A 21,422-nucleotide genomic window follows, 5' to 3' on the forward strand; every position below is an offset into this window, starting at 1 on the left:
AAGTTAATAGCATGTCTATACCTTGAATGTGTGGTTTGCACCACCCTATCAATCCTATTGATTTTAGGATCAATAGTTCCAACTTGTCTTCCATACTCAATTCCTACAGAGTTTTGAGTGTTACTACAAGTTCTGGAGCCTGTTGGGCTCTTTGCCTTTGTCTGGGATTCTGTGTTCTTTGCAAAATGCCGAGCCTGTGCTTTATTTGTCAAAGTCAGATCTACTCAGTCTTGAACCAGTCACATCTGGCAGAATTGGTGACAGTTGAGTTTAATTGTGTGTGTGTGTGACCATTTTTCTGTGTGCTTTAGTATAGTAATTGGATTGAGAGGAATACTGATAATTGTGACCTCCAGTGTCTACCACAATAGAAACTGGGGAGCTGGTGGGTTCACAACGACTGCCTGTAGGAGGCACTCACTCTACTGATAGTCACAGGCTTGAGGGAACTCACTGAGTTTGCAAAAAAATTTTTTTAAGTGAAATTAGTGTAAGTCTCTTGTTCCATAATTACCCTAGAAAATATATTTTAAGATTCTATTTCACATCATGCCCATTCCCCTTAACAGCTGATTTGTTCATTAGGGATAACACCTAAGATTCCTGATACTTTTCAGAACACACAAAACATTTAATTTCTTGTAAAATCAGAACACATTTAAGTGGAATACTATTACATAATTTTTATACCAATGTATATGAAAATTTTAATTCTTATTAATTACAGTTAATGATTTATACTATGAAGGATGAGCCCCCCAAAAGGCAAACATACCAACAACCTAGGAAATTCATAGTGTGATCTTTACTATTGCCTGTTTTGTTTTGTGCTCTGTGCAAGCCTCCGTTAGAGCAGGAAAATTCCCTCCTGATTTCTATCTTACTTCCAGAGCCCTCATGATGCCAGAGTGTGGCTGAGAATGCTCACTAGGACCTAAAGGAGAAGACCGATTGTGTGATGGAACTTTTCCTCTTCCTTAGTCTGCCCTTATTCTGGGCATCCTCCCACTTTCAACCCCTTCCTTATTTGTTATAATGATCTTATGATGACTGCAACATACTAGGCCTGTGTCAAAGTGAGCTAAAATTATCTACTTTAATCTCAAAAAGATTTTGGACATCAAATCATATCTCATTTATCTGCACATGAAGGAGATGTACCTTTGCTTCACATTTTGCTTTATTCCCACATCTAAATTGCTATGAAAGATGTCATGTTGAGTATCTGTGTGAGATAAAGAAAAAAAAAAAGTAAACAAATGGGCTGGGTATGTAGCGTAGTGGCAGTGCCCTTACCTAGTATGCACAAAGTCCTGGGTTTGAAACAAAATCCAGCAAGAAGATAGTTATGCAAAAGAAGCCTGTGGTGAATCTTTTATATGGGGAAAATTCTTTTGAATGTTCAATAGTCAACGTGTATTGAACTCTTACTGTATATAAAACTCTATTCTAGGTACTTTACATATATTTATGTAATTGATCAACTCTACAATGACACTATTAAGATGTGCACTTCTATAATCTGCTGCATTATTGGTTGTTATCTCCATTTTATAAATAAAGCATAGTATCATCATTTTTAATAACATGTGCAAAGATCACCCAGATGTTAAGAAAGAGAATAGAGATTCAAATGAAGTCTCTATTTCCCTACCCACTCCCACTAAAACTTCAGATTTGACTTGCTGTCTGGTCTATGACATCTAGTGCTAGAATCACACTCTCTCAATAATAAAGCCACCTGTATCAGGAAATGGGATGTGGAGAAGAAGAAAAAAAATTTCCATTGACTCATTCTTTCTCAGATAGTTTTCTTAATCCTGTGAGCTATATTTTAAGTCATTGCTTTGTTGTTGTTTTTAGTTACAAAAATCCTATAAACCTCATAAAATGTAAGCAATATTATCACATAAAGATCATATCCACAAGTGAAAAAATCCCTTCCTATTTCACTGCATTTGTAATTCAAGTCATTCTGAACTTTAAACATAGTTTGGGATTTATATTGCCTAGTGACTGAACCCGTTTCCTTTTCTGGTGTTTTTGGAGGGGTTGGTTTTATTATATTTGTTTAGATACCCTTTCTGGAATTATTCCCACCCCTCTGTGCTGTGAGCCTTTGTAAGCCTCTTTCAGTTTTATTATTGGTTGGTTATTCTTGGGTGCTGTGAGTTTACCTCAGTCCCAATTTGTAATTGCTACTGCGTCACCTCTGGCTTTAGGAAGTACAGAGAAAAAGGAGGCAAAACCAAGTTTGTAGTGACCAGAACAGTCATGGAAACCAGACCCAGCGTGTGGAGTCTGAGCACACGAGGACATGGAGGAGAGCTCGCAAATCATTTATTTAGATTTCTATGTGGAGTTTTTTCATTTACACAGTTGACTTCATAAAACACTGCCAGCCAAATCAAACACACCCATTTGTGGCTTCTGGACTAAAAGTGGTTAGAAGCTACTGGGCCTAATTCCCCAAGGTGAGGAGGAACATGCTTGTTTCCCAGGCCTTTGTACCTGGACTTAATTAAGATTACAGAAGCCTGGAAGTGTGGACTAGAGTTCCTGCCTAGCAAGTGCAAGGCCCAGAACCAGCAAACTAAGTATGTAAATAAATATTACAGCACAATACTGACAGATGACATATGTCTCAAATTATCCATTTTTATTCTTTCACCTCTTCCTTCTGCCTAACCTGAAAATGGCTTCCTCCCACTTATGTGTTTTTTGGTGCCACTATTTTGGTTTGAACTCAGGGACTTGAACTCTCACTTGGCTTTTTTGCTCTGTCTAGAACTCTACTACTTGAGCCACAGCTCCATTCCTAGCTCTTTTCCTTTCCTTTCTTTCTTTTTTCTTTTTTTGGCTAGCTTATTGGAGATAAGAGTCTCGTCCAGTTTTCTGCTTGGGCTGGCTTTAAATTGTCGTCCTCAGATCTCAGCCTCCTGAGTGGCACCTGGCTTCCTGTCTCACTTCTACTGTATATGCTATACATAATTAGAACTTTCATTGCTATCTTTTCCATGAAGAGCTGGGACCTAAACCCTACTCCTCCCAAGGGTTAAGGGCTATGTATTGGCTGCTTCATGACAAGTGCATTCAGAACCTAGTATTTTCCAAACTTTTTTTTTCCTGGTTCGAATCTGCCTCCTGCCTCTACCTCTCACGTGGGATGAGCATCTTCTACTGGGCTGTAGGAATATAACCTTGCAACAGGTTCTGAAGAAGCCAGCCCTAATGGAAGAGCCAGAGGTAGAAGACCAGGAGTGGCTGCGCTTGTGTAATCCTACACAAGTGTTCACACCTGTTGCCAAATACTGAAAGAGAGCCGGTTCTGGCTGTCCAGCTGATCACCATAAAAGCTTTCCCAGCATGCACTTGCAGCTTAGGAGGCCAAGGAAGCAGGACAGCCTGATAAGTGTGTGGAAAGATGTCTGAGACATCAACCACATAAGGTAAGGCTGAATAATAGACTATCAATTTGCACAAGTGATTTTTTATTTAGGAAGCAAGAATAAATGTCTATTGTTGGAGGACAACTTTGCTTCTTCATAGTTTCATGTTAAAATGAAATCCAAGGAAAACCTTGGTCTGTAGGAAGATGGAGATCTTTCTGGCTAGAAGCTTTTAGGTGTCGGTGGATCATTTGTTCCCCGCGCTCAGGCAGACAGTCTTGTTTGCTTTGTGGTGAAGCTAAACAGTAGTTGAACAGTTGACTTCATTGGAAAATATTATTTCGAAATTCAGCGTGGTTTTTTTGTGTCAGTGATCTGCAGAGAAGGGACTTGCGGGTCTGTGCCTGGAGTTTGGAGTGGAGTTGCTGGGCTGCGTGGAGTGGTCCCGTCACCAGAGAAGCCTGGGAGGAATGACAACATGTCTGCTTTCAGGCTGTGGTCTGGCCTGCTGCTTGTGCTGGCGTTTTTCTGTTCTACAAGTTCATCGTGTGGCCTGTCAACACACATAGAAATAGGTAAGATCTGGGGTCGTGCTGTGTTATCAGAAGGAATAGAAAGTGTGTCAACATAAAATTCCCTCCCCAGGCTGAGGCCTCACAGTAGAGGGAAGAAAGCCAAGAATGGAGTCTTGAGGCGCCTGGCAAGTGGGTTGTGTGGCGGTGCAAATAGGCAAAAAAGCCAGGGCCAGATGGCTGGTGGTTGGAGAAGGGGAGGCAGCGAGGAGTTTGATAAAGTGAATTTGCAGTAAAGCAGAGGGGAGAGGAGAAAAGTGGGGGGAATATGGTGGGAGTGAGCAATGTAAATGCTTTGCATTTCCAAGACAGGCATTTCTAAGTATTTTTAAAGGGGCACATGTAGCTGCATGGGTCCTCTGTGTTAAGTGGTTTCAAAGGTGTCTGGCTTGTGGCAAGTCAAGAAGGAAGACGGGAGTTAGGCAAGACAGGTACACTGGGTACGGGGAGAGGTGAGCATGGAGGAGATATATTGTATTCAGAAGTTGACTCATGGAATTTAAAGATAATTTTAAATACTCATTTTAAAAATGGGTGGTGTTGGGAGAAATGAGAGGAAATGATGGAAGGGGTGACATTGATCAAGATGTGTTGTACTCAAACTGATGTATTCAACTAATATTGAATTGGAAACCCTTTTGTACAAATATATGTTTATGTATATATATGTATATATGTGTATATGTATATATATATATATATATATATATACACTAAGTGGACAAAGAGACACAGCTGGGGTCCTTAACCTCAAGCACACATTCAGACAGACAGACAGACAGACACACACACACACACACACACACACACACAGAGGTAGAAAAAAAATAAGGTTAGATGTAGGTAGGTGGACACACCCAGGTATTTTTCATTTTTTTTGGCTTTGTTGAGGTACAATTAATACAATTTGTGTAAATTTAAGGTGTGCAATGTGATATTTTGATAGGCATATATGTTGTGAAATGTTTACCATCTGGAACGAATTAAAATCTCCACAGGTTCACATAGTTATTAGCCTGTGTTGTAAGAACACTTAAGGTTGTCCTTAACAAAACAATTTGGTTATTTTTATTTATTGGTGTGTGTGTGTCCTGGGGCTTGAACTCAGGGCCTAGGTGCTCTCTCTGAGTTTTTTTTTTTTTTTTTGGCCAGTCCTGGGCCTTGGACTCAGGGCCTGAGCACTGTCCCTGGCTTCTTCCCGCTCAAGGCTAGCACTCCGCCACTTGAGCCACAGCGCCGCTTCTGGCCGTTTTTCTGTATATGTGGTGCTGGGGAATCGAACCTAGGGCCTCATGTATCCGAGGCAGACACTCTTGCCACTAGGCTATATCCCCAGCCCCTGCTTCTGGCTTTTTTGGTGCTTAAGTTGGAGATGAGTATCATGGACTTTCCTGCTTGGACTAGCTTTCAACTTTGATCCTCAGATCTCAGCCTCCTGAGTAGCTGGATTATAGGAATGAGCCACCAGCGCATGGCTTGGTTCTTCTTCTTTTAATTATTCTTATTTATTATCTTTAAGTAATTGTACAAAGGAGTTAACATTCAACATATCAGTTTATGAGTATAATAAATCTTGATCAATATTGCCTCTTTATCATTTTCTCCCAATTTGGTTCTTTTATGAATTCGAATTTGTAATATTTTTAACATGGAAAATGTGAACCAACTCATAGGTAAATTCACCAGTTCAATATGCTTACAAATATACTGTAATTTCTGGGTTTTCTTTAATTCTAGTAAAAATACCATTTCACCATGTCATGAAATGATTTAACAAATTACAAAAAAATAAAAATTATCAGTGTGGGGTGCCTTGTGTGTAAGCAGGAACTGACACCTAGAGAGCCTCAGTTTACCCAAGGCCACAAAGCTTGTTCAGTAGGAACTTTGAATCACCATGAACATTTTGTTGTATTCTAATAATACAAGCCTACATACAGAAAATTCCCAGTGATCCCACACAGATTTTTATTTCCTGCAAGATCACAGTTATATGTTTCAATTCCAGAATGATCTCTGCTAAGTACAGAGGAACTTAATCGAGGTATGAATTCATTTCTTTCAGGACACAGAGCTCTGCAGTTTCTTCATCTGGAAGATGGGCGTGTTAACTACAGAGAGGTATAGAACCTGACTATTCTCTGCACATCAATCCCCCACTCCCACCCCCAGTGGGTCAAAGGTCCTCACAGATACTCAAACCAATGGTAGAACTCATTGGTTACTTTTTTATAAGACCAAAGTGTTAGGAACCTGAATTTTGTGTGCTAGAGAAGACAAGGAGAGAAAGAGGCGGAGACTTCAGCCTGCCAGAACAGGCTTTCATCATGGCTGCAGGGAGACTCCATGTAACACCCCGCAGGGTTGGAGAAACAGAGTGGGGAGTGGGGGGGGTTTTAGATGTTTATACATTTTAGTGTGAGACTCTTCTTTGGAATTTCTTTGTCCTGACCTGTTGGGGATTTATGGCTACAAACTGGAATTCAGGGTGCAAACTGTCCTATTTGGGGTTTTATGATAGGGGTATCCTACTGACACAGGCAGCCCTGCCCTTCCAAATAAGATCAGGGGTGAAGTTTTCCTGAGAACAAGGAAGGGGGAGGGTGTTTAGTGGGCCATGGGAGCAACATGGAATTATATTAAAAAAAAAAAAAGCAGACTCTCATCATCATATTGTGGTTTAAAACTGTATGCTCCTACCAATGCCACTGAAGAATACACACCCACACATACGAAATACACACCCACACATACACACATATGAAATTAAATAGTTTAAAATTGTGTGTGTGTGTGTGTGTGTGTGTGTGTGTGTGTGTGTGTGTGTTGGTTGATCTGTCAGTTCTGGGGCTTGAACTCAGGGCCTAGTCACTGTCCCTGAGCTTTTGTGTTCAAGGCTAGCACTCTACTACTTGTGCCACAGCTCTACTTCCAACTTCTTAGTGGTTAATTGGAAATGAGCTCTCATGGCCTTTCCTGTCCAGGCTGGCTTCAAGCTGCTATCCTTAGATCTCAGCCTTCTGAGTAGCTAGGATTACAGGTGTGAATCACTTGCACTCTGCTCTTTTTTTTTTTTTGTCATGGGGATTAAAAAAATCTGATTAAACTCCTTTATTTGGATGTACAAAATTAAAATTATGACATTCTTGAAAGGAAATACAAATTAGAGGTATAATCTATGACTGTGATGGGACAGTTGCACATACCTTCTGAGAAATAAGTTAGCATGTAAATATTGGGTTTTTTTAGAATTCAGATATTTTTAGCGATCAGAATCATAATTTGAAAATGTATTGTCAAAACATTCTCTCAAATATCTTTATAAAAAGGGAATTCATACTTAAGAGAAATGGTTTATTGTCTACTCTGTCACAGTGTGTTTATACAGCATGCATCACCAGGAGGAGCAGGGAGTTTTCATTTAACTTTCCTATTTCATTTTGTGGTACTGGACTTTGAACCCAGGGCCTGGCATGTGCAGGGCAAGTGCTCTAGCTAGAGTCCCAGTCCAGGAAACAGAGGTCTTGGTAAGAAGTCTGCATTGAGACGCCCTCTCCATTTCTCCTCCCATCGAACTTCTGGCAGGACTACTTGAGGGCTCGTCCCATTCTGACCTTATATCAAACAGTAGCTAAACAGTATTCAGTGCCACAGATGATTCTTAAATACTTGACATTGGATAAGAATGTGGTAATTCCTCCATGACATCAGAATTAGACCAAATGACTACTAGTAAGTCTTGACAATCCAGTGTGGAAAGCAGGATTAAGATAATGAAATATATTATATCCCCAAGTCACTGAATTATAAGATACCTGACCTGCCCTGCCAGTGTAAGCCAGCCTTATAGGAAAACCTAGCGTTTGTATCTTGACTGGCATTCTCATTGACCTTGATAGAAAGTAGATAGGAGTTCAAAGCCATCCTGGGCAGGAAAGTCCATGAGCCTCTTAACTCCAATAGACTACCTAGAAAAAAACAAAAGTAGTGCTGCGGCTCAAGTGGTAGAGCATTAATTTGGGCACAAAGAGGCTCAGGGACAGCACCCACTCCCTGAATTCAAGCCCTAGGACTGGCAAAAAAAAAAAAAAGTAGATAGGAGTGAGGAGAAGTCAGAATCTTTCTAACTCACCAAGTGAACAATTAGTCCTGAATGTGTGAGTGACTTTCTGATACAGGCATTAAGTTTGGACTTCATTTAAAACATGTTAAACATGGGGCTGGGGATATAGCCTAGTGGCAAGAGTGCCTGCCTCGGATACACGAGGCCCTAGGTTCGATTCCCCAGCACCACATATACAGAAAAGGGCCAGAAGCGGCGCTGTGGCTCAAGTGGCAGAGTGCTAGCCTTGAGCGGGAAGAAGCCAGGGACAGTGCTCAGGCCCGGAGTCCAAGGCCCAGGACTGGCCAAAAAAAAACACAAAAAAAACATGTGAAACAGGGATAGTCCCTCTCAGCAAGGGCTGATCTAAGCACTGAATGTCACCATTGGGGTGTCAATGAACACCCCCACTCCTCCTTATAACTTAAAGATAACCCATAAGGGTTACTTTGCTTTCCACTTGAAAAAATTTTTAGTTAGCCAGGCACTGGTGGCTCCTGCTTGTAATCCTAGCTACTCAGAAGGCTGAGGATAGTGGTTTGAAGCCATCCTGGCAGGAAAGACTGTGAGACCCATCTCCAATTAACCACTAGAAAACTGGGAGTGGGGGTGTGGTTCAAAGTGCTGGAGCACTAGTCTTGAGTGAAAAAGCTCAGGGACAGCACCTAGGCCTGGAGTTCTAGCCCCAAGACCACCACCAACAAAAAACCTTGTTATACAAAGGCATTTCCGTTCAGTGAAGCAGTTTATGAGTACAATCGTGATTGAAATCACCTTTTGCATCATCTTCCTCCTCTCTCCCCACCACACTCCTTCCCTCCATTTTGTTAATTCTGTAGGACATGTATTGAATTTTATGACTGCATTTTTCCTCCAGGATTTGCACTTTGAGGGTCTGAGTATTGTTGGCTCAGGGATTCCATTTTGGTACTACCTCCAAACTGGTTTTCTGCTATGCACAGAACACCTGTTCCCATTACAGCCCCTCAGGTTCTGCAGCCAGCAGCAACCAATTCTCTGCTGAGTTAAGGACTGAACTTTAAAGCCAGCCTGGGCAGACAAATCCCAAGAAACTCATTACCAATTAATCAGGCCCAAAGCCAGATGTGGAGAGGTGGCTCCCTGGGTACATTGCCAGCCTTAGACGAAAAGCTAAGTGAGAGTGGGAAGCACTGAGTTTAAGTTCAGTACTGGCATGCCTAGGCACACATGTGCGTGCGCGCACACACACATATACTAGAACCTGAAGTTATGCGCTGTAGCATGTTTCTGAAACGCATACATTTTTGGCTAGTCCTGGGCCTTGGACTCAGGGCCTGAGCACTGTCCCTGGCTTCTTTTTGCTCAAGGCTAGCACTCTGCCCCTTGAGCCACAGTGCCACTCTGGCCTTTTCTATATATGTGGTGCTGGGGAATTGAACCCAGAGCTTCATGTATACAGTGCAAGCACTTGCCACTAGGCCATATTCCCAGCCCCAATGCATACATTTTGATCAGTTATTTCCTGACTCTTGCCTGCCTTTTCCTTCTCACCATCACAGCTGGAGCTCCTGCATCTCCTTGCTGGGAGTTTCCGAGGCTGTGCATTTCCCAGGTGGATTTTAGGTGTGAGCCACTAGCACCTAGCTCAAAGGATTTTAATGAACACTAGCAGAGTAGAGACGGCATGCCCAAATTGATTTCTTAGAATTGAGTTTATTTTACTTTTTGAGACAGGATCTTTCTATATAGATAGCTCAGACTGTAGGCTGGCCTTGGAATTATTATGTAGTCCAGGCTAGTCTTCAACTCTTGATTCTCTTGCCTCAGCTTTCTGAATTCTGGGATTACAGGGGTGTACTACCACACCAAGACTCTGTTTGTGTCTGCCCCCTAATCTCTGCCCATTTCCTCTCCAGCTGCTGTTGGAACACCAGGATGCCTATCAGGCTGGGACTGTCTTTCCTGATTCCTTCTACCCTGACATCTGCAAAGGAGGTAAGGGGAATGTTTGCAGAATGGGCCATGGTGCTTTAAACTGCTTAATAGGTTTGGATATAGATGTTAAAAATGGATAATCACAACAAGGTATGGTTTCCACTATTGTGGATCAATGACTTACCTGGTGAAGTATAGGATTTCTGAAAATTTTATTTTTTTCAGTGAATCCCATTCCAAGTCTCCTTACATGCGTTACTACACTGTGTCACATGGGAAAAAGATCAGGTTTGAGTTTATTTTCCTGCTACATTGCCTGTGGTCTTGAAAAAGTCCACTTTCCATTTCTTCAGTGTAGCAATGATAAAGCATAACCTCTTCACTGGATTATTGCCAGCATTAATACTATTTTGTCAATGTTACCCAGAAACTGGGATCAGAGGATTTTTTGCTTTTGTTTTGTTTTTGGTTGCAGGGCTTGGACTCAGGGCCTGGGTGCTGTCCCTGAGCTCTTTTGCTCAAGGCTAGCACTCTACCACTTTGAGCCATAAGACCACTTCTAGTTTTCTGGTAGTTAACTGGAGGTAAGAGTCTCACAGACTTTCCTTTGCCAGCTGGCTTCAAATCACTATCCTCAGATCTCAGCTTCCTGAGTAGCTAGGATTAATAGGTGTAAGCCACCAGCACCTAGCTCAAAGGATTTTAATGAGCACTAGCAGGGTAGAGACGGCATGCCCAAATTGATTTCTTAGAATTGAGTTTATTTTACTTTTTGAGACAGGATCTTTCTATATAGCTCAGACTGTAGGCTGGCCTTGGAATCACTATGTAACCCAAGCTAGTCTTCAACTCTTGATTCTCTTGCCTCAGCTTTCTGAATTCTGGGATTATAGGGGTGTACTACCACACTAAGCCTCTGTTTGTGTCTCTGTCTAACTGGACTCAATTTTTGACCATATTATTTTGCTTGTGTGTTGTATTTCTCATTCTTTCTAACTTATTTCTAGTTTAACATTTCCAATCCATATTCATGGAAAATCTATCCCATGCATATTTTTAAAGTTTCTTGATATCCTATACAAAAAGAAACACTTGTTTTGCTTATTAAATGTAAGAAAACTTGCTTAGTGTATGCCATTTCTAGAGATGGACAAAATGCACCTGAAAAATGCTGAAAAGAGTAGAAAGGGAATGTAAACTATCTAGTATTTTGCACATTTTCACAAGCAATCTATGCTCTCATATAAAATTGGGATCAGTGTATGATAAATAAACAAGGTGAATTAGAAAGAAATTAAGAAAGAATTATACCAATGCCTAATATATGAAACTGTAACCTCTCTGTACATCACTTTGACAATAAATAGGAAAAAGAAAGAAAGAACTAGAAAGAAATTAAGAAATTTGCCTATGGATCTATCTTAGATTTTTAGGATTCTTTTCCCCCAAATCTTTTATCTTTACACATATCTAATTTTGTAGCAGCTTTTTCTCCTTTCCCAATTCACTTCTGTTAGGCCTTTTGAAAGTATGTGACTTTCTTAATTGCCTAAAGGAAAAAAAAAACCCTTCATTTACACTCATACTTCATATTTGCCTACTATTGAATCAAGCAATATAATCAGATTAATGAGGAAGAGTGATCTACACAGGTTTAGAAAAAGATCAGAGGGGCCCTGGGTGGGGTACAAGTAAACCAGTGCTGACAGAGGAGATGAGCTTTGGACTTTGGGCAGTGGCTTACTTTAGGGTCAGCATCCAGTTCACCCAGAAGAGATCGATTTTGCTTCCAGTCTGACTTGCAAACTGAGTCCTAGGATTACAAGTGTGAACCACCAGGCTTAGCCTGATATGTCCTCTAAGCAGAGATGTTTCTAAGAACAACTTCTTTAATTCTGAGATTTTTCTGTTTGGGGGAAATACTTACATTTTTACCTCTAGGAAAACTGTAGCAATCCAACTTCTAGCTTCTTTAAAAATCATTTTCATGGTGAGTTCAGTCAAGGTGCATTGTAAGCATATATGGACATGTTGAAATGAACTCCCTGTTCAACTAATAAACATGGGAAAAATTAAATAATTTTAAAGAAGATTTAAAATTGCTGTTTAGGCAATTTTAACATTAGCCACATTTTTTTTTTTCTGAAGAGATTTGAGCTGTGGAATGTTGCTTTTACTTGCTTTGTGACTTTGGCACTCTATAAAGGATCTGTGGCACTTGGGAAGTTTAGTTTGTCTGTGAGTGTCCTAAGGCTACTTGGAGCAATAAGATGGTACATGGGGGTCAAGCCTACTCCAGTGGTATTTGAATAAAATATTCACTGGAACTTGGGCAAATGAAGAACAATTTTAAGTTTCAAGTACTTGAAAATCTGTGGATCTGAGCTTGTGTGTGTGTACCCTCCTTAAGGAGGGTATGGTGGTGTTCAAAGACGCTATCGACTCCCTTCTCCAGACCCCCACCTAATCCAAACAACCTGAACTTGTCTTTCAGTTTTTAAGGCACAGATGTGTAGCCAGGCAACATGACGCTTTGTGGGCCAATTTTAAGGCTTTTCTTGCTGTTCCTGGAGGGCTCAAGCCATTACTCCCACAATCCCTTGCCTGCTCCAAAATGGAGTCATCCTGTGACCATAAACAGAAGAAACAAGTTGGGGGAGGGGTCACTGGGAGGAGAGAGAAGGGATATTCAGCAGCATGGTAGACAGTTGACAGGTATGGGGGGAGGGGGGTGTGGAATCTGGAGACTCTCACAACTTTTAAAAATCCAGAATACTGCTTTTGTTTTGTCAGGAAAATTCCACAAGGTGTCGGAAAGTACTCATTGGACTCCATTTCTGAATGCAAGCATTCTTTACATCCGAGAGAACTACCCTCTTCCCTGGGAAAAGGTAGGCAGGGCCTCAACCAATCCACTCTGGACCTTCCAAGCTCTGATTTTGCACCTGTACTTACCCTGTCTGACTGCACCAACAACAAACTCCAGTACCACCCACAGTAATCAAGATGCAGTAGATGCCCAGTTAATATTTGAATACAGTGGGGAAAATGAGTTCGGAAGTACTTTAGTTCTAGGCACTCACTACAAATCTAAAAATGTTCTGTGTAGCTTTGGTATCTTGAAACTATAATGTACTTGTGTCTCATTTCTGGTTGAATCTCAATAATGGACATGAAGTCACCCTTATCAAAACTTTTTATAGAATTGTTTTTATCTCAACACACATGACTCTAACTTGCTTGTTTGGCAGGACACAGAGAAACTGGTAGCTTTCTTGTTTGGAATTACCTCTCACATGGTGGCAGACGTCAGCTGGCACAGCCTGGGTATTGAACAGGGATTTCTTAGGACAATGGGAGCGGTGAGTACTTGTCTCTATGGCTGATGCCATTATGAGAATTCTGTGGTCACACTCAGGATGAAAAAAGGACTTTGTTTGTGTGTACACACTCTTGTGTTCCAGCACTGAGGCCTAGTGCTGTCCCTTAGATTTTTTCATTCAGGATTGGAGCTCAACCATTTGGACCACAGCTCTACTTTGAGCTTTTTACTGGTTAATTGGAGATGAGTTTTACAGACTTTTCTGGCTGAGCTGGCTTTCAACCTTAATCCTCAGATCTCAGCCTCTTGAGTAGGTAGGATTACAGGCAAAAGCCACTTGTGCCCAGCTCAAAAAGGACTCTTAAAAGAAAGGAGGGCTAGGAATGTGGCTTAGCGGCAGAGTGCTTGCTTAGCATGCATGAAGCCCTGGGTTCCATTCCTCAGCACCGCATACACAGAAAAAGCCAGAAGTGGCATTGTGGCTCAAGAGGTAGAGTGCTAGCCTTGAGCAGAAAGAAGCCAGGGACAGTACTCAGGCCCTGAGTTCGAGCCCCAGGACTGGCAAAGAAAAAAAAAAAAGGAAAACTTTGGGTTAGTCTAATGTTACATGGAACCAAGTGTTATTGCCCCAAATGTTGTTAGAGTTCTCTTGTATTCATTCAATCTTTTTGGTAGTATTAGGTTTTAACACCCAATGGTATCCCACCACTTGAACCACATCCCTCAGCCTAATTAATTCCTTTCATTTTTGTCACCTGAGCAAAGTCATCCAACAAGAAGTAAATGACCAATTGCACTTAGAAAAGTGAAAAGCACGATGGTCTCATTAAGCTGTGTCTCAAAAAAATGCCTGCCACTTGGCTCTATTTACTTTTTGCTCTTTTAATTTTCTATAAGAAAATGCCATATCCCTCAACTGAAAGTCATGATCTTACCTGATAGCTTAGCTTCTGAAAGACCCTGCTGTCATGAATTGATAGTAATTCCATTTTGATAGAAATTTAAACGGAGACCCCATTAGGGATTTTACATCTACCCTTGGAAGGATGGTTCTCTGCAAGTTCCTTTGTTACCCGACTCAGTTATCAATCTAAAAAGTAAAGTAGCGCATCATCCTCAGTGGTCCTCAGTGCTCGTTGGGGTGGCCCATCACCTCCCCACTGCTCCCTTGCTTGACTGGGTGAGAACTTGGGTTACAGCTGCTGATACACCCACCTGTTTCTTTCTTTCACAGATTGATTTCCACGGCTCCTATTCTGAGGCCCATTCAGTGGGTGATTTTGGTACTGTTTCCATTTGCCATGTTTTTTCCCCTTCGAATGAAATTACTACTGTGCTTTGTTTATTATATTTTGTGAATAATAGATGCTAGCTTTGTGTGTATGAGTGTGCACGCATGTGTGTGCATGCACACGTGTGTGCGCACGTGCCAGTGCCATTAGTGGAGCTTGAGTGCAGGATTTCACACTCTTATTTGGCTTTTTTTTTTTATACAGAGATAAGAGTTAATGGACTTTTCCTGCCCAGGCTGGCTTTGAACTACAATCCTCAGATCTCAGCCTCCTGAGTAACTAGGATTACAGGCATGAGCCACCAGTGCCTGGCTTTGCATGGCTTGTTTTTGCGCAAGGCTGGTGCTTTAACACCTAAGCCTCAGTTCTACTTCTGGCCTTCTGCTGGTATATTGGACATAAAAGAGTCTCATGGACCTTGCCTCACAGGCTGGTTTTGAATTTTGATCCTCAGATCTTAGTCTCCTGAGTAGATAGGATTACTTCAGTGATGCTAGGATTACTTTAATGTTGAGGTTCATTTAGAGAAATGAAGTTCATTCAACAGGGAAATGTTTGTTAAAATAGCTCTTTTCCTATTTAAAAACATACATTTTGTCATTGACTGTTACTATTGTTAATCATTTTAGAAAAACTTTCCTTTTATATTAGATTATGATTCCTTAGTATCTCTTAATCTGTTCGATAAAAATCAGCATTATTTTTTCTGTAGTTTAAATATGAGTTAAATGGTGAAAGGTATTTAAAAGGATCCTTATGATCTATCTTTCCTTCAAGTAGCAAAAAAATTAGTTCTTTGGTTATATGCATAATTTCTTCCTAATTCATATTCACTAGCTAGGATTTGTACAAGATTTCTTTTCCCCTTTGGGAAACATATACCTATACATTGAACAAGAGAATCATGCAGCCATATAGAGAATACTTGTTCTGGTTTGTGAGAACTTAAGTTGAAAGAAGTACATACTGTTGTCATTGATCTACCAAATGTTAATATTTCCCTCTTGCTATAGGAGGAGATGTGATGAGCCAGTTCGAGTTTAATTTTAATTACCTTGCAAGACAATGGTAAGAAGAGCAGACTTCTAAAAAAAAACTAGCAAAAACTAATTGTACACAGGGATTTCATTGCAATTTTTGTTGTTATTCTGTTTTGTTTTTTGTTTGGTTTTTGGCCAGTCCTGGGGCTTGAACTCAGGGCCTGAGCACTGTCTCTGGCTTCTTTTTGCTTAAGGCTAGCACTCTACCTCTTGAGCCACAGTGCCACTTCTGGCTTTTTCCATATATGTGGTGCTAAGAAATCGAACCCAGGGCTTCATGTATATGAGGCTAGCCTTTTACCACTAGGCCATATTCCCAGCCCCTTCATTGCAATTTTTGTCTTTTAGCTTTTTTTTTTTTTTTTTTGGCCAGTCCTGGGGCTTGGACTCAGGGCCTGAGCACTGACCCTGGCTTCTTCTTGCTCAAGGCTAGCACTCTGTCACTTGCGCCACAGCGCCACTTCTGGCCATTTTCTGTATATGTGGTGCTGGGGAATTGAACCCAGGGCCTCATGTATATGAGGCAGGCACTCTTGCCACTAGGCCATATCCCCAGCCCCTCTTTTAGCTATTTTTAAACACATAATATATGATTAACTATAGTTGCCATTGAGGGGAACACCAGAGCTATTTCTCCTTACTCTAATTTTGTACCCCGTGACCCCATCTCACTTCTTTTACTCTGGTAACCCAGCCTTTGGTAACCACTGTACTATTCTCCACCTCTGCAAGATTGATCTACTTCTATGCATTCCATATATGAGAAAGATCATTTGGTATTTTGTCCTGTTCTAGTTGACAGCTGGTCTATATAAATACAAGTGGTTTTTAAATTTTGGTCTTGTATTAGAAACATTTCTAAGCTACGTTATTAATCGAACAACTTAATCAGGGGATTCTTTATACCTTATAGTCTCACTATAGTCTAAAATAGTGACCATTTTGCTTATCTTTTGAAGCTGCATACCTTTCACTCTTTTTTCTTGCTGTGTGATCTTGGTGAATATCTCAAGTGCTATCATTTAGCACTCAAGTGCTAAAAGTGGTGAGACTAAGCATACTTGTTTTGTTTCTGATCTGAAGATACTTATCCTTTCATATTGTCTCATTAATGTAATTTTTTTGGCTTTCCTTTAAAATCAAATTAAGAAAGTATGGTAATGTAGTGAAGTATATTAATCTACTTATGAATATTCAATCAGCTTCATTGGGACAAAATCCATTTTGTCGTGTTGGTATATCATTGTTTTTTGTCTCCTGTCTCTTGCTTGTCATCAAAACTCTTCTGGTCCCCAGGGATTAGAAGAAACCATCAAGCTGAAAGCTGACTTTCCAGTTTGCATACCTCCCAACATTTCCAGTTCTTATTTATTTTTTTGTGTTTGGAAACTTTTTTTTAAAACTGTATTGCTAGCTTAGTGATTCATCAAAACAAATATTTTTGTTATTTTTCTCTAGCTTTAAAAATTATATTAAAAAATTTGAGAACACCATTCTGGTGCTCTTATAAACAAACGATTTCTCAATCCCATCTTTCTTGTAAATATACATGAATCATGTTTTTATCCATTGTGATTTTTGTCGTATGTATTTTGTCTTGGAATTAATGATGATTCAGTACAAATTGACTTATAATACACTAATCTTCTTCCAGATGAAATAACTAAGATTGTGAACCAAAATCTGGGAGCCAGAATTCTTTTTACTACTTTATGTGATATACTCTGAAACTAGCATGTCAAGATGAGGAGCCCTCTTTAGTATTCTTAACGTTAATAGTTTTGAAACTAACTCAACCAAAAAAGTGAGACTATTTTAAATTGCTTCTTGAACTCTAAATTCACAAAACTAAATAATTTCCTGTACTTGGTGGTTTCCAGTCATTCAATATACCTTTACAAATATTTGATTGAGGTATCAATTGTTTTCTGAGCATCACTGAACAAATTATCTACATATTTTGTGCCTTAGTGTCCTCTTATGAAAAATGGGTGATGCAATAGTACTAACCATCAAGGTCATTGGAAAGATTGAATAGCCTGCAAAGACTATCATGTGATACCTAACACATAATTATCAGGTGCTATTTCTTTGCTAGGTCTTGCTATCTTCAGCATTGGACCATCCCTTATTTTATTCTGATGTGTTACTCAGGTACATACCCATCACAGACCTACTGGGAATTTATAAGAAACTCTATGGTCGAGATGTCATCACCAAGAATGCCATTGTTGACTGTACACACCTTCAATTCTTGGCAATGTAAGTGTAACCAGAGGAAAGTCTGCTACTGGTGTTAGTGGGACTCTTAGTATGTTTTTCATGTTTTAGTTTGTAGTGTGCTTTTTATGTTTCAGTTTTAGTGTGTTTTTCATGTTTTAGTTCTGAGAGTGGGTTTTCGATATATAGATTTTGCTTATTCAAAAGGTAGTTGCATGGTAGTGGTATCAGGTGGATGGAGCTTTCTTTTATTTATTTCCTTATAGAAATTGCAAGTCACTATCATTTTTGTTTATATTTTAGGTATGGTGAGACATTTGCTGTTTCCAAGGTAAAGACGTCTTCCTAGCATATTTTTGTTTAAAGGATTACACAGACCACAGGAATAGCACCTTACTTCTTTTTCTTTCTGCTCTAGCTGTATTCTACGTACTCTACAAAATCCCCATTTCTGGTGGAACAGTTCCAAGAGTATTTCCTTGGAGGCCTGGATGATATGGCGTTTTGGTCCACTAACATCTACCGGCTAACTAGCTTCATGCTTGAGAATGGAACCAGGTGAATTATTACTCCATTTCTTCCACCAGTCACTCTGAACCTTGCTAAACTGGGCAGAACACTCAGAATTTTCAGTTGATCAAAGAAAGAAAACCCAACAACCTCATGAAGTGATGTCTTAATCTATCCAAGGAAGACAAGGTCAAAAGTTAGGTCATCTGATCATCTCAAACGCAGTGACAGTCCTCAGACTCATACCTTCCTCCACCTCACTGCCAGGCTGCCAAATGTTAATGTAGCCAATGCCAAGGTAGAGACACAGGTACTACAAAGTGTGTGGTCTAGAAGAAGGAATTGGCCTTTCTAGGTGGTGCTCCATTTGTTTCTTTTGGGGAGCATACTTAGGGGAGGAGTGCCACCTTTCCCATTGATTGTGCTATAGGCTGAACCAGTGGGTGCTCATCTTCTTTTCCACCTGGGCTGACCATTTAGGGTTTTTTTGGGGGGGGTTCTGAGAGGGCATTTCACTATCATGAAAAGGACAGAAGCCACATCTCCAGCTCCCAAAATAAAAGTAGAGAAGGATGGGTCAAGCACAACTCTGGAACTCTGCCTCAGAACACTGATCCACAGCTGGTCAACCTCCTGTGCTCTCCTTAGCAGGTCAGGATGAGAGTTGGAGATGCCACATGCGGAACTGAATGGACAGGCACAATCCACTCCCAGCTGCAAAGGAATGCTTAAGGAAAATCCACCTGTATTTCTGAGGAAGCCACGGTTCCTCTGGGAAGCCCTTTGTCATTAGTGTTGGGCATACCCCATAACTCTACCACTGTGCAGAGTGCGTCAGACAGGGAGCAGTGGGAAGGGCAGGAGGCAGAAACTGGTGCAGGGCAGGGTGGAGTCAAAGCTCCAGACTTATCAGCAGTGGGAACATGGGGTTCTCTGGGCCAGGGCTGTCTGGTAGGCAGTTACATGGCAGGACCATAGAGTGGATGTAGATAGAGTGGCCTATAGAAGCAGAGCTTCAGAATACTATGGTCTGGATGATGATGTTCTGGTGCCCTTTAAAGCATTTGCTAGTACTCACATAATATTGTCATTTCATATTGGGTTGATTTGAAATAAAACTCCCTTTATTAGATTAGCACATAGTAAACTTGCTTTTAAAGACTCAGTGAGCAACAACTTGACAGGGATAAAGAATCTTAATATGGCTGAGTGTCAGTGACTCACACTGGTAACCCTAGCTACTCAGAAGGCTGAGACCTGAGGCTCACCGTTTGAAGTCAGTCCAGGAAGGAAAGTCTATGAGATTCTTATTTCCAGTTAACTACCAAAAGTTGGAAGTGGCACTGTGGCTTAAGTAGTAGAGGTTTGAGCAAAAGAACTCAGGGGCAGCGTCTAGGCTCAGAGTTGAAGCTCTAAAACCTGTGCATGTTAATAAAAATGCCATTTTCTATAGTGAAAGACACCTCAAGTCAGATCCCTGAGCCTTCTACCATAGATATGGAGTTTTAGGCACATGGTTCTAGAGAGGTTGGGGTTTGCAATTTGAGAGCTTTGTCACTTACTACTGAATCATCTGAAACAAGTTGGGCAACCTCCCCAGGCTTCATTTTTCTCATCTGTAAAATGGACACAGTCATCCTTCTATGGTTAGAAGGACACAGGGAGTAAATGCGCATGCATTCAAAGGGTCTGGTATGAATAAGCACGTAGAAAGTGTTGGCTACTGTTATTATGAAAATTATTAGAAGGGAGGACTCAGCTCCTCATTATGTTAGAATGAATCATCTGCATTTTCCTGCTTGGTTCGCATTTGGCTTTGCCATAGCTAAAGAAAGATGTGTAAATGAATCTCCTCCTTTAAGTATAAATCACTGAGAGGAACAGAGTTCTTGTCTCTTGATCTGTGTCCTAATTTACCAGACATAACAGTTCTACAAATTGTTTCCTTACACGCAAAATAATTTGTCAGAATTTATACAAATTCAAGGTTAATTTGGAAAGGACTCTGAAGAAAGATAAGTTTGTAACAGAAAAAAATACAAATATTTTCATCTTAACAAACACCTTCCAACTTACTAAAAATAGCTTATCTTCCAAAGGAACTCATGATATTTGAAATTTACAGTTTCCTGAAAAAAAAAAAGAAAAAAAGAATTGATGAATGGTAGCCATGTCTACGTCCTCAATCAGACTTCTACTTACCTCTAAATGGGTTTGCAAATTTAGCGGGAACGTTGCCGAGCTGCCTTCTTTCTGGATGATGGCAGGGGAACAAACAGGACTCGGAGAACATTTATCTCAGCTCGGAGCTGATACAGAAAGCTTGCCGTCAACTTCTCCTCACTGCTTACTCCTTCACTCATACCGATCTTCAAAGAAGTCTTCCTTCTAGCCCTGGCTCCTATCTATACTCAGGAAGCTGAGGATCCCAGTTCAAAGCGAGCTTGGGCAGAAAAATTTGTGAGACTCTCATCCCCACTTAAGCAGCAAAAAGCCAGATGTGGAAGTGTGGCTTAAGTGGTAGAGTGCCGGCTTTGAGCAAAAAAGCAAAACAAAAACAAAAAAGAAGTAAAAGTTAGAGGTTGCTAAGCACAGGTGGTGCACACCTGCAATTGTAGCTGGTCAGGAAGCTGAGATCTGAGGATGGCAGTTTGAAGCTAGCACCAGCAGGAAAGTCTGTGAAACTCTTAGCTCCAATAAACTCAGAAAAAGATGGAAGTAGCGCTGTGGCTCAAGTGGTAGAGCACTAATCTTGAACAATAAAGCTCAGGGAGAGAGCCTGGGCCCTGAGTTCAAGCCCAAGGACTGACACATACACATAAAGAAGTTTGGCCATGAGTTCACACACACACACACACACACGCACATACACACACACGAATACAGTGTCAAATATCAACACCCCCTTCCTTACTGGATTTTTCTGTTCACGATGGGAAAGAACACCCTTCTTAGAGGCCATCCTTTACTTTCTCCAAGTTCAAGAGGGGGTATTTCATTTTCTGTTTAGTTATTGAAATGTAGATTTTTCTGTCTATGTGGTACTTGAGGAATCGAA

At 40.7% G+C, this 21,422-nt stretch overlaps 1 protein-coding gene across 1 annotated transcript in view; it reads left to right on the forward strand.

The window, feature by feature from the left end:
• The first annotated feature begins 2,858 nt into the window (after positions 1-2,858).
• The window catches only part of Gpld1 (glycosylphosphatidylinositol specific phospholipase D1), a 38,268-nt gene continuing 19,704 nt past the window's right edge, over positions 2,859-21,422 (forward strand). Inside the window, exons 1-10 of the mRNA XM_048348380.1 lie at positions 2,859-3,964; positions 6,027-6,082; positions 9,962-10,040; positions 12,774-12,871; positions 13,232-13,342; positions 14,537-14,585; positions 15,608-15,662; positions 17,789-17,896; positions 18,158-18,185; positions 18,273-18,412. Coding sequence (XP_048204337.1) covers positions 3,868-3,964; positions 6,027-6,082; positions 9,962-10,040; positions 12,774-12,871; positions 13,232-13,342; positions 14,537-14,585; positions 15,608-15,662; positions 17,789-17,896; positions 18,158-18,185; positions 18,273-18,412 — 821 coding nt within the window. The 5' untranslated portion in view covers positions 2,859-3,867. The remainder of the gene's footprint in view (positions 3,965-6,026; positions 6,083-9,961; positions 10,041-12,773; positions 12,872-13,231; positions 13,343-14,536; positions 14,586-15,607; positions 15,663-17,788; positions 17,897-18,157; positions 18,186-18,272; positions 18,413-21,422) is intronic.

The sequence above is a fragment of the Perognathus longimembris genome, chromosome 6 (genome assembly GCF_023159225.1).
Source record: "Perognathus longimembris pacificus isolate PPM17 chromosome 6, ASM2315922v1, whole genome shotgun sequence".
NCBI classification, from domain to species: Eukaryota; Metazoa; Chordata; class Mammalia; order Rodentia; family Heteromyidae; genus Perognathus; species Perognathus longimembris.